Genomic DNA, 13551 nt, shown 5'->3' with positions numbered 1-13551 from the left:
CAGTGGGGATCTTAGTCCCATAAGAAGGGAACCAAGGGCAAATCTGAATGGGTGTTTGCAGTCCATGCTGGTGCAGCATCAGCTCTTGATTCTTTTCTGTGTCTGAAACACATATGAGGTGACAAGACTCTAGAACCATATAACTGAGCTTTTCTTGGTGTTGTACATGACCAGCTGCATACTAGTTTGCCCCTTTGTCTTGAAGAGAAGTTACTGTTTGAATTTTATTTGTTCCCCAGGACAGTTCAACGAGAAGATCCTCAAGCGGCTTTTTTGTAAAGTTCTGTCTTTGTACTAATGAGAATTTTTATTAATTACTGTTAACCTATTCCTTTGGGTTAATAACTTTTTGCTGAGAGATACGTTTATCTTGTCTGTGCTTTTTAAGAGCCACTTTCATGCCCCTGGCCTCAGGCTTCTTACAGGTCTGAATACTTATAATGCAGTCTGTTTAGGCAGTGGAGCTCCCCTCTCCCTTGAACACTAGTAAGGTGTGTGTGCTTTATTTTTGTTTGTTTTGGTTTTGGGTTTTTTGGCCTGGAGCCATCTTGCCTCAGATACTGGTGCTGAATTCACTTTTAAAGTATTGTAACTTGCAACTTACTTTCCTGTAACAATCCAGTGGCCACTCTCTTGTCCTTTCCCCCTTCTTTCACCCTCCTTCCGTGGCCTCCCAAATTGTACTTGATTAGTGTTGAGCAATTGCTTTGTACTGCAAATACTCTGTGCCTTTTTGTACAGCTTTTTTGTTGTTGTTGTTTGTTCCTATGTCAGAGATCTCTATGTACAGCTGTTCTAAGCGGGGCCTGATTCTTCTAATATCAGACTGTCAAGTATTGTTTTTGAAACTGCTAAAATGGAATCAATCAGTGATCTGGGTATGCTTTGCAAGAGAAAATTAACCTCTGTAGCATATCTAAAGAATATTTTCATTTCTGAATCTGCAGAGGAGCTACCTAGAGTTCCATCCACTGTGTTGTGAAGTCTGATAAGTGTGACGCCAGTTATGAGAGGATGGTTCCTCTATGATCGTTCTTCCTCCAGATAATCTGTACTGACTAGTACCATTAATATTGTTACTAGCCATGCACAGTGGATGAGAGGGGGGAATCACTTCTGTTCTTGACAGCTAACTCAACAGGAAATTCCTTCAAACGTGTGTATGCATATTCATGACTCCTACTTTTTTCTCCTGGTTTTATTTACCAGTACAAACAATAAGATTCTGGGTTTGAGAGAAACTGAGTGTGTGGATGAGGTGGGCTCATTCCACCCACACCATGCATGCTTGCCAAAATGGAAGGTCTCTGAGCTTGAATAATTTCTTTGTGTGAGTGGGCAAAAAAAAGTATTTGGATCAGTGCATTTTTATGTATTTCAGACTAATCCTTTTTGCTTACTGATTTGGCTCAGGACCCTTCAGTTCATATTTTTGTTCTTAAAGAAAAAGCTGGTAAGGATGACTTCAGTAGAGTTATTTTTGTTTTCAACAAATCTCTCTATTATTTTACCATAACTTACTGCTTTTGTTCCTCAACTTTTATTAAGAATCCTGTCCAAGTATAGATTTGATATGCTACCAAATCCACTTTTTGTTGGTGGGCCCTAACACTTGGGGATTCTCATTTTTTTTCTTTTTTTTGTCAGAAGAAACTTAGATCTGAGTAAACACCTTTGCATTACTTCAGCAAAGTCATAAAGAGTAGGGAGAAATGTAGTTTATATTACTGTTGGGTGCTGCTATTTAGGGCTGATTCTTGCATATTTAAATAGGAAATTCTTCCTCATATTGGACCCAAAAACAATGAGAGAGAAACAAATACAATTAGTTTTCTCATTTAAGAAATTAATTCACTCTTTTTTTAAAAAAAATTCTTTGAATAATGGTGTCTGTGAATCTGTCAGTGAGTCTAGGAAGCTGCCCCCATTTATTTTTTCAGACCATGGTTACTTTCCCGCAGAATGACTTCATAAAATCATAGAAAGTCAAATGTTGTTGGCTCGGTGGAAGATGTTTTAGCTGCTGCTAATTTGAGAGAGCAGAGCATTCTTCTGGTATTATTGGCTAGAATGTGACTTCAAATAACACGCAGCTTGAAGTTAACAGTTTTTCTTTTTCAAGTTGAAGAGCCGCAGATATTACAAAAGCAGAACTCCAGACCAGACTTGACAAACTTTATCATTTACATTGAATGGCAGTGTCAGTATTAGTCTGTCTTGCTTTATGTACCCTATTTGTTTTTCTGGAATTTATAATTTGTATATTATATTTGTTTACTTAGAGTGAAAATGCCAGTGAACTGAGCACAACAATAATTCAAGCCAGCCCAACACCTTCACTGGAAGATAAAAATGAAAATCTAAAAGACTACTCATGTCAAAGAAAGAGAAAAGGCACACTACTTAATATTGATCAGAAATCAGAAGAAAAAGAACTTGTAAGTCTTAAAAGTAAACTTGAAAGTGAAGTATTCGGCGAAAAACTGTCCAACGAAGGTTTTCCAACAAATGAAAATCAAGTTGCATCTGATCCTTCAAACATAACATCAAATCATAAAGAGCTAGACCACGTTAAATCAGGCATCTTTCAGCCGCTGTCTGAGAATATTGATAAACCAGAAGTGTGGCAGGATCATACAAGCAAAGCACAGAGACCGGGATTACCATCTTTAAACGTATTACCCACATATCCTGGATTAAGCAGTTATATTCCATTAAATCATAACTCATCTGAGGAACAGTATCTTCCTGCTTCTGAGAGTCAAACAAGCTTATCTGTTCCCACATTGCTTACGGGACGTTCACTTGCAACAACTCCATTTGCACAACAGCATCTGGGAAATATACCATATGCTGGAAGTACGGCTTTGTCTCGGTTTCATGGTGGCAGCTCTGCAGGTTTTGGCCTCCCAGGAGGGCTTCCTGGCTCTGGGATCCCTGCAAGACATGTTCAGAACCCCGTTACTTTAGGAATTCCTTTAGGTCCAAATATTGGTCCTGAATCTTTGGGTGCAGCTTCACTTTATAATCCACATTCTGCTTGGAACAAGAATATCTTAAATATAAAATCATATATGGGACAACACTTTGGAGTTGGTAGAAATGAGTGGGAATCATCAGTGTCACCTGGTTTTGGTAAGACATTTTTTTTTAAGTACACTTAAAATATAGCAGTGGACAAAAGTGGCTAAAATGAAAATGGTGAGATTTTCAGTAGTCAATTTTTATTTACTGTGTATAACTACAACTATCCTTTATGAAAGCTTAATATTTTAAAAAATGGTATTCCTAATTTTCCATATTTAACAATGTTTTCTGAATTCAATAGTCTCGTAACAGTCTCAAAAGATATGTTAGTAAAGAGGCTAAATTTCCGTATTCTTTTGTTTTTGTGTTTATTTAAAAGATCCAGCATTGTCTTTGATAATCATGAGGAAGAGAAAGTCTAGCTGCAGGTCATGCTAGGGAGGAGACAGGATGGATCACCCTCTTGAAATTAACTTAGATTTTAGCTAGAAAGTAGAAGGCATTTCTGGCTCTTGCTGAATTTGTGTTAGCAGGCAGTTAAACCAAAAAAGCAGGAGGAGGGTGGAGGTCTTAAGCCTTTTTCTGGTTATGAAGGGAAAAGAAGAGCTGCCAGATGCCTTTGGTACTTTCTGCAGTTTCTCTGTATCTTTACTTTCCTCTAAATCAAAGCAATATAATTAATTTTTTTCATTTTAAAGAGTTTTTGGTTTGTTTTAACCTATGATCCCTTTAGTTGTTTTTCTCTGCACTTTTTCTGGTTGTTTGAGATGAAATGCCAAGCTAGTGAGATAGAAGATTTGCATTTGTTAGTGATTCACCTCTGGTGGTAAGGATTCTCTGTTTTTTCTGATCTTTTAAAATGAATATGATCATACTGGCTTTCAGCTGAGCAGGTCCTTGTGTGTTTTTTTTTTTAACAGCTTATAGTTTATTTTCTCTGTATTGATCTAAGTCATTGATCTTACTACTGCATTTTGAAATCGTAAAATCTGAACCATCTTGCTCTTTGCATATTTTTAATGCATATAATTGCTAGGTTCTTGTACAGGTTTTTGAACTTCTCTGAATGTCTGGTTTAGCCTACACTTGATTTCTGGCAGATTTGATTCTTTGACCTTGAAATTAGTGTTCAGTGATGCTAGTCTTAGTCTGTATTTTTATCTTAATAGTTACGCTAAATTTTCTGTTTTGGAGGAGAATAAGAATGTATGGCTTTAAAATAAAATTTGCTGTTCAAGTAACTAAAGCTTTACCGCTTGTAGTTATGTGTATATGCCCTTCTAACTAAGGAGTTGAGCATTTATTTTGACATGAGTATCCATGAGTGGGTTTATGGATGGAATAATGAAAATTGATCTTGGCATGCCAGAGAAAACTCTTACTGCCATTTGTGCTTTGAGTTGTTGCTATGATGTTACAGTTTGTCTGAAAGAACTGTTTTGAATATTTTAGAAGTAAAGACTTTCTGGAAGTAAAGTATTTGAAGTCAGATTTTGTTTTGATATGCTGATAATAGCTTTTGGTAGCAGCATTTCTGCAGCAAAAATCTGCTTGAAGAGAATGCTTGGTGTTTTCTGTGACAAAAGAATTTTTAAACACCTTTTAGGTAATGGTTGTATGCTAGATTTAAAAAAAAATTTTTTTTTTTTGGTTAGTGTATATGTCCTAAATACTCACCTTTTGTGACGTGGGCTAGTATTGATCAAGTGTTGATCACTCAGTAGTTTTAAACTTTGTGGGTTAGTGATTGCATGGCAGTTGCTATTTCCATAAGCATTTTTGTTCGTAACAGTAGAAATACAAGTAAGGTGCAAGTTAAAAACAATTTATTGAAATGCTAAATATCAGGCAGGAGAAAACATCCTTATGAGAACGGTGGAAGTCAGAAATTTATCATCCTTGGTTTAAAGAAGCATTTGTCAGATGAGGTTACAAACTTGACATGACAACAGCCTCAGTAGCCTGTAATTAATGTCTTGCTTCTGGGTGCTTGCAACTAACAGGAGCATGCTTTCTTCCCAAGCATGTGTGAAAGTACCAGGAGAGCTGAAGTTCCCTAATACTTGTTGTGTGGGAATTGCATCACCGACCACTCTTAGCGTTTTTAATCCAACTGAACGGTGGCTGCAGGTCAGCATTGGCATAATCAGTGTTTCAGTTGACGGGGAAAAGGTAAGACTTTCTTTTAATAAAGTTGTAAGCCTAATGCTATAATCTTATCAGAGGTCAAACTAAAATTATAGAGTTCATTGTACACTGCATATCTTCTCCAGCAGATGCACCGTGTGTCCTTCCAGGGGCATGGCTTCTGATTTTGTTCTCAGTTCCTCTGAATAATTCCTTAAAAAATAAAACAAAAAATCCATGATTGTGTGTACACACATGAGTTAAAGTTTCTTCCTGTTGTATTTATTTCCCTAGTCACTCAATGTCATGAGGCTCTTGCATAGCTCTTCAAACCTGAGATTTATTTTTACTACTGTGAATAGTATCACTTGCAAACAGTCACTCCTTCTTGCAGACTGTTTATGAATATGTTCAACAAGAAGCTTAAAGGCATCTGCACTAGGATTTGCTAGTGACCTTTCGCTTACTATTCTCCCTGCTTGTCTCATTTTTGGTAGGAAGCACTAAGTCAAACTGATTATTGTTGCTGTTGATCTTTATCAAAATCAAGATGTTAGCCACAAGCTGATTTTCAAACATAACAAATGCTGTCATCCCAGTATTAATCTCAACCACTACATGCTGTATAGAAATCGCAGCAACTTTCAGACTGGGTCATGGTTTTAACTCTTTTAATTTAAAACAAAATGCAACATTTGAATGATATGGAAATAGGACATAGATATGAAGAAACAATAATCAATACTGAGCAAAAACATGTACAAAATCTGTGTGCTGAGCAATGGTTACTGGGTAAATGTACTCTGTAGGTGTGTTGAAGAAGCTGTGCTACAGCCCTTTTGCCTGAGAAATGGACAGGTTTTTTTGTTTGCTTTTCAGATGGATCCTGTGAAATACCAATGTCTTGTGTTCAAGAACAAAACTATCGTAGGACCCCATTGTAATGATGACCTGAAAATACTTTTCTTACCTTGTCATTCAGGGATCTTTCAGTGTATTCTCAGTATTTCATCTTGGCCAGTTTCTGCAGATGCTGAGACAATAGTTCAGGCAGAAGCTTTGGCAAGTAGAGTAGTTCTGACAGCAGTTGCTGAAAATCCTAATATAGAAGTAAGTAGCTAATTCTGTTTTTTGTTGGGAACTTTATGAATAGTTTAATGATACCAAAAATAAATCGCAATGCAAGATTGTTTGTCAAAGGAACCAAGTATGAGGTATGAGGAACCAAGTATGAAGGGTGTATGGGAGATCACTTAATAAAAGCTTAAAACTACTTAAGTTTTATTTGCGGAAGGGTACCTTGCTGTGCATGAAGAATTATTATGCAAATGTCTGATGATAATGAATTTAAAGATACTACTTTTTCGTTATTAGAAGAATTAGATGAAATGATAGGATGAGAGCTTTAATGTTTGATGCTTTTTCAGGTTTCATTATCGGCTATATTAGATGTCAGTAGGCATCAAAATATGACCAATAACAGCATTCATTCCCAGTTGTAGGCATTTCTGTATTGCTTCTAGCATGAACTAGCTTTTGGCTTGATTAGTTCTTACTTTCAGTTTATATAAGGGTCAAAGAGAATATTTTCTTACTTCATACTAGTTCAAAATTAAAAATAATTGGATGTATAAACTATTTTCTTTGTCTTCTGTCTTATGAAGAACTACCAAGTGGGAGAGGGTGTGATATTAACTCTAAGAACTAAATTTGGTTCTGTATAGTCCTAAATTTAGAGTTGTTATGAGGCAGAAATGAGTATGATGTTACTTTCCAAATGTGCCTCAAAACAATGCCTTATAGTCTGAGACCCTGCTGACACAAGTCAAATTCTGAGTGCGCTAACCACAGATATATTTTTTTCATTTTAAATTGATTTGTTAACCTTTTTTGGTTAAATACAAATTTTTAAGTAATTTTAAAGGTGTTCTAGTCAAATATGTATGAATGAATATACTGATTTTTTTTCATGTTCTTCCATAAATTTGAATTTAATATTCAATGCATTTTTCATTAAGTTTGGCAAAAATCCATCATTTTCCATGTTCTTCATGGTGTAGTTCATTCCAGCTTGCTTCATATTTAAATTAAAATTAAACCTTATGCTATATATCTGCATATTTTATTCTATTCTTGAGGCTGGGAAGAGTAACAAACAAAGGCTGTATTTAGCTGCAGATCACAGTGCTCAAGTGTTCTTATACTAACAAAAATTAACTCCTCTTTAGTTATTTTCCGAAAGTTTAAATAGAAAAAATGTTGCAATTGATGTTTCCTACTTGCTAGTAATAATCATGGCTTAATTTATTTTGTTTTCCTTTAAATTAGCCAAAATAACTTGACTCTGTACTGGGTTTTGATGGATAAATATTGTGCTGAATTTGATTTAATTGATTCAGAATGAAAGGAAACTTTTTTCTTACCTTTCAACTGGGGTAGGAGAAGTGTATTGTATGTGGGTATAGTGTTACAGGATGGAGTAGGTGAATGATATCTTTAGTTTCCTGCTGCCTTCTTGTGGTAGTGTCTTCTGGAAGCTTTCCTTCCTTTTTATAAGTGTTGCTTTACTTTAAAACCAGGTGGAAATGGGAAAAACAGATTGCCTGGATTTTGGTGACTTGACTTCTGGCAGTTGGAAGGCTCTTCCACTAAAACTTATCAACAAAACCCATGCTTTTGTGCCAATTAGACTTATTATCAATGCAGTAAGTATAGCAAACTTACTATATGCAAAATGAACTTTTCGTAATATTTAATTTTAACACTAAGAAAATTTATGGTAACTCTCTTTAAGAAGTATATTCTTAACATTGTGTAAAATTGTAAAATTCCAGAGAAATCTGGGATTAGTAAGGAAAATAAATTTTGCAGGGTGGGGAGCCTGATTTAGCTATAATGGTACCTAAAAGAATGCTTCTGGGACAGTTGAATCTTGCCTGGGGCATGCCAACTCAAGCTGTGGGCTAGTCTTTGGTTGGTTTCTCATATTTAGAACATCCAGAACTTCCCTTGTGTTTCTCAGCCTTGTCAGGATATTGTTGTTAATGACAGAGGATTTAATATTTTTAAAACTGTATTTCATTGACAGAATGCAGTGGCTTGGCGTTGCTTCACATTTTCCAAGGAACCAGTTAATCCTTCTAATGAACACCCATTTCAAATGGATGCAGTTTCTCAGATAGCAGCTCCATCAGTTGTAAATCATGTGATACATGCAAGCTATGATGGACAAGTGAGTAGTTCATTGGTCACTAATTCTTACAGTTAATTACTGTCTGAAATGACAGTTCTGGATATCTGAATTAGCAATAATAATTGCTGGGGAGCTACTGATTTGAGCAATATTTTTGTTGCAGCAAGTGTTGTGTTTTTTCAGTAATTCCCTCACCCTCTTGAGAGGAGTCAACTGATTTCTTTTTCAGGATCCTGAAGCATTAACAGTTTGGGTTCTGTTCCATGCACCTAAGAAACAAGTTTCTTCTTCAGGTATGGCAATTTGGTTTTTCCTTTTAACAAAAATTTGATTTTTTTTATTGTATGCATGTTTTCAAATTTGCAGCTTGTTCCTGCAGTTCTAAACAAAACGCTTCAGCTTTGGTCTGTGTGTCCTAATATTTCAGGTATCGTGTTCAGTTTTAGTAACTGGAGGAGGAGGAATACTTTTATGCTATTAATTTGTTATCAACTTTGTCCCTGGCCAGAATGTTTTTTGGTTTGTGTGTTTTAGGGACAATTTCAGCCATATTTGACAGGTAAAAATCTTAAGAATGTGTGAGACTTGCAAAAAATTGTTGACTGAGTAAGGGAGAGCTTCTATTGATATCCCTGCTGAGGGAAAGGTTTGGAAATACTGAAGTGAGATGCAAATCCTTAGCAATGCCCTTTGCTGCTGGCAGACTTACTTGGTTTTGTCACTTATGGAATTGCTCCTAGATACCTTAGGTCCAGCAGATGAATTCTTGGCAAGAGTTGATGTGGAAGTGGATAGTCCAGGACCTACCAGTGTGATTAAAAGTATTCCTCTTCGAGCAAGAGCTGGAACAGCGAGGATACATGCTCCAAAGGACTTACAGGTTTGAGTGGATTTATGAGGACAGTGTGTTTTAAGAATATTCCGCCTCTTATAGCCTACTTCTTTTTGTATTATGTTTGTTTGTATATATGCGTGTGTATATATATATATATATCTATACACATACACATAAACATTTTTTTTCCAGACAATATGTCTGTCTGCTAGCCTGGGTTCATCATCCAAACAGCAGCTGCCATTGAAAAATGCTGGAAACATTGGTGTGTATCTAAAAGTTAAGGTAGGTTGACTTCTTCCTCTTGAAATCACGGATTTTGTACTGTAAACATTTTATCGAAACTCGAGCTAGCCCTTGGGATGCTAGCTTAACTGTGTGGTTTGGCAAAGGGGTTAACAAATTTCCGTAAAGAGGATGAAAGGTAGCCAAGAGGTCAGCTCATGCAATTGAAAAAAAACGGATGAGTGTTTTGTTGGTAAGCTTCTGTTATATTTGGTAAAAGCAGCAAATCCTGTGCTATGCAGATGTTAGTTAGCCTGTGGAGTAATGCCCATTTAGAGCAGAGTTATATTTGCATGAAGAAACATTTTTAATTTTTAACAAAGCTGTATTAATTTTCACTGGACATCTTGCCAAGTCATGTATGATGCTTAGTGCTTTTCAGGTATATATGTTCTCTTTATCTGACTCTAATTTTCCTGAGAATTGTGGAAGATACGGTCCCAGACTGAAACATAACTAGACTTATTTCAAAGTAGCATTTCAAAGTCAACATATGGAGCAATCAGGGCCTCTTTTACATTAAAAAAAATAAATAAAATTGGGGTCTGTGAGGCTGTCATTTGAGACATTAAGTGAACAGAGGATCAGAGTTAAAACATGTGGAATTGGTGATTGTTCCAGATTAAAATTACATTGCAGAAATATTTTTGTGAATAACCTGAAATACTGCAGAACCATCATAGAAATTCTTCAGAAAATACCAGCCTCTGACCTTTAGCCTCTGAATATATTTGAAGAATATGTTTTTAAATGTCCCTTAAGATTTTGGTAATTGTTACAACTTTTTTTAAATCCTTCCAGTGAGTTGATTTGATAGCGTGCTGGATTTATTCCTCATGGCTTTGAAGACCTGAGTTTAGTCCTAATTCACTGGGAAATGCTTAAGACTTGATTATATTTTATATTATGTAAGACCATAAGACAGAGTAATGAAGATTTTTTTCATGTTTCAAATATATTAAAGCTGTCAGTATTTTTGAGTTGTGTGATTCGTGACAATGATGTATTTTTAGAATAGGTAATCTTGCTGAAAGAAGTTTTTGATTACTATAGAGCAAAAAATGCTCAGCTAAGAAGTTGGCTAACTTCCATTTGTTTTAATGTGGTGACTATTTTCCCAGTTTTCAACTGAGATTTAATGGACTAATGTTAATGGTATTTTTTTCAGATGGCTATGTTTCAGAAAATAACTTCCAGACTTGGAAATGTAGCGTGATGTTGATTTGCATTTGGTTCAGTCTCTTAAAGGCTATATTTTAAACAAGAAGTATGACTTCTGGAGTACAGAGTTGTAGCTTTTTTTGCTCTGTGGCTTTATGGAAGTTACAATCAAAGGCATGTATATTATTGATTTAGTAACAAATCAACACTATAATATGCTGAAATGATGTTATATTTTAAATATACTAGAAATCAAGTTTAGTTATAGTTCATGGGAAGAGCATTTGCATGACCTGTGGCCTGTAATGCCTTTTAAAAGAGATGTAGGTTTTCTAATACAAAAATGTTAATTTCTTTTAGAAATGTCTTAAAATGAATCCATAGGATATTAAGGGATTAGTCCTGTTTCCAGCAGTCATAAATTTATATCCTCTGCAGTCAGCTAGCCATGCAGTTCGTGATTTGAGCATTCATGACAATGGGTTTAAGAAAAAGAACTGTTCCTTTTTAATGATTTACTTCCTTCTTAAGAAAATTAGATCCATGATACAAAGCCAGTGGAAGGACAGCCATCTTTGCAGCATGAAAATTCATGTGTCAGGAAGCCCTCTAGCATGTTACCAAACCTAGGTTTGGTAACATGGCCGAGCAGCAGGTTCTACATAAAACAGCGAGATATATAACACTGAAGAATCTAGACTTTACTTTTTTCCATTTTTTACCACAGTTAGCTACCAAATGGTGGTTTAACTGGAAACTCATCCAAACTGATGAGCTAATGGTCTTGATTGTCTTAGGGCAGCACTTCTGTACAAGCTAGTAACATCCCTCTTTCAAGATCTTCTCCCATTGCTGAAGTTCATAGCCTATCTGTTAAGAACTGCTAGCTTCTAGCTTGAAAATTGCTTTTACACGGACACACATTGCTTGGCTATAGTTGCATAAAATCCTCTCCAACTTTTATCAGAGAAGTCTAGATCTAGAATAAAAAAATTGAGTCAGAGTAAAAGGAAAAAAAAAACCTCCTCTATCAGGCTTTGCTAGTAAGGAGTTGAACTATTTGATTCTTTTGTGATATCAGTTAACATTCCCTCCCTTCCCCCCCCCCCCCCCCCATTGGTACTGTTAAATTGTGATATGGGGCTGGAAAAAGTGATACTCTGAGAGGTCTACTTCCAGCCTGGGGCCTGCTTTGTCCAAGTATTAGTGTTCTTCTCATTTTTCTTCAGTTAGGAATAATGATCACAGATAACCGTTGGTATTCATTATTCCTAATGATCATCGGTGATTGAGTAGGAATGATAGAGAAGTGGCCTTATCTCAGGGTTTTCTTTTTGCATTTCTTGGGGCAGAGGCAATGGAAATAGGATGCAAGTCTAGTGTGGTGATGTTGGGCACTGATAGTGTGGTGATGTTGGGCACTGATAGTGTGGTGATGTTGGGCACTGATAGTGTGGTGATGTTGGGCACTGATTAATATTAGGATTAGTTGATATCACATGTTCAGACTAGCGATGTTACACTGCTACTGACATGCCATTGTCATGTTGCACTACTCAATTCTCTGAATCTCTGAGGTTCTTTCAGTATTATAGATACAGTTGATGTCTTGAGATGTTTCTGTTAGAGGTTTCTCTGCTATACCATCCAAGTTTGGAAGAATTTAACTTGTGCGGGAATATGTGAAAGTTCTGATGATGCGATGTATATTTAAATTGGCTGAAGTGCATGTACAACAAAGGCATAGTCAAATTGCTCTTTGCAGATGTGTTTACTCCCTTAAAAGAAGCAACACACCCTCTTCCCCCCCCCACTCTCCTCCCCTTTTTCTTCAGATATCAAATCAGGACAGCTTTTGTGTTGAACCTGAGGATCTTTTGCTTCTTCCTGGCGAAGAACAAGAAGTGGCTGTCCTGTTTTTTCCAAAAAACTTAAAGACTGCAGAAAGGTAACATAACTGATTATATGCCATCTTTTTTAAACAGAGTTATTTTCAACCTGAAGGTCATGAACAAATGTGAAGCTTTATCCACAGGGGAAGCTGATATCAGTTGTTTTGGGGAGAGTCCACATTCACAACAGAGCAGATATTTTGCCAGGGTGTACCTGCTCCATAGATTCATTTGCTGTACAGTGCAAAATGAGTAGTTTGTTTTTCCACCATAGGTCAACAGTTGTCTTGTGACTTGTTTAGTTTAAATAAATGGAGCAATTCTCAGGAGCCCCTTATAAGATGCTTGCCTCTAAAGTACCAGAATGCTTTAAAATATTTATCTTCAGCAGCCCCTTCACTTGCTTCCCTCTTCTTCACCCCGCTAAGGTAAGGGATATGTTCTTTCTATTTTACAACTGATAAACTCAAGCACAGATCAGGACCAAAGGTATTCATAAGTTCTGGCTGCCAAAATTGAATGGATGTTCAGACCTAGGTCCTGCATAAAACTAACGTGCATGTTCCATTTGCAGCTATAAGCATTCAAACATTTGTATGTTATTACCTGTGAATCTCCTTGTTCTCTCCCTAATAGCCTTGTTTGGTTCAAGTGACCATTTTGGTATCATGTAAGAGTTTTTTGGCAATGGCAGGGTCAGACTCCAGTTCTCCAGAGCAGTTTTTCATTACATATCTTCCACATTCTGCTGTAATGAAGCAAGAATGGATAAAGGAATCTGGCCAAAATGTGTTCAGCTTCACTATCTGGCTTATTTGGGCCCTAGCCAGTGATGTTAGATAAATTCTGTGCTAATGACAGTATGATTCTAATGGATAGAAACAAAGTGGTTAACCTCCCATATCATGTGGCCTTTTGCATAACTTTGCTTTACGTCCTTAAGGTACTCAGTAGAGTTGGAATCTTTGCAGTCCAGTTGCAAATGCTTGCAAAATGACTAATAAAGTAATTAAAGCAGTAGCAAGTGTTAA

General features: G+C 36.3%; 1 protein-coding gene across 6 annotated transcripts in view; it reads left to right on the top strand.

Annotated features, from left to right (window-relative positions):
• CEP192 (centrosomal protein 192) overlaps positions 1-13551 on the top strand; it is a 72992-nt gene that overhangs the window by 25223 nt on the left and 34218 nt on the right. For all 6 annotated transcript variants that reach the window (XM_064507168.1, XM_026094334.2, XM_064507169.1 and 3 more), the window contains exons 18-26: positions 2283-3135; positions 5051-5199; positions 6034-6264; positions 7734-7859; positions 8243-8386; positions 8577-8640; positions 9088-9227; positions 9375-9467; positions 12464-12576. In XM_064507168.1, the coding sequence (XP_064363238.1) occupies positions 2283-3135; positions 5051-5199; positions 6034-6264; positions 7734-7859; positions 8243-8386; positions 8577-8640; positions 9088-9227; positions 9375-9467; positions 12464-12576 (1913 nt within the window). The remainder of the gene's footprint in view (positions 1-2282; positions 3136-5050; positions 5200-6033; positions 6265-7733; positions 7860-8242; positions 8387-8576; positions 8641-9087; positions 9228-9374; positions 9468-12463; positions 12577-13551) is intronic.

Source organism: Dromaius novaehollandiae, chromosome 2 (genome assembly GCF_036370855.1).
Source record: "Dromaius novaehollandiae isolate bDroNov1 chromosome 2, bDroNov1.hap1, whole genome shotgun sequence".
NCBI lineage: Eukaryota > Metazoa > Chordata > Aves > Casuariiformes > Dromaiidae > Dromaius > Dromaius novaehollandiae.
The sequence above is the reverse complement of the archived record's forward strand: the minus strand, read 5'-3'. Positions and strand labels throughout refer to the sequence as shown.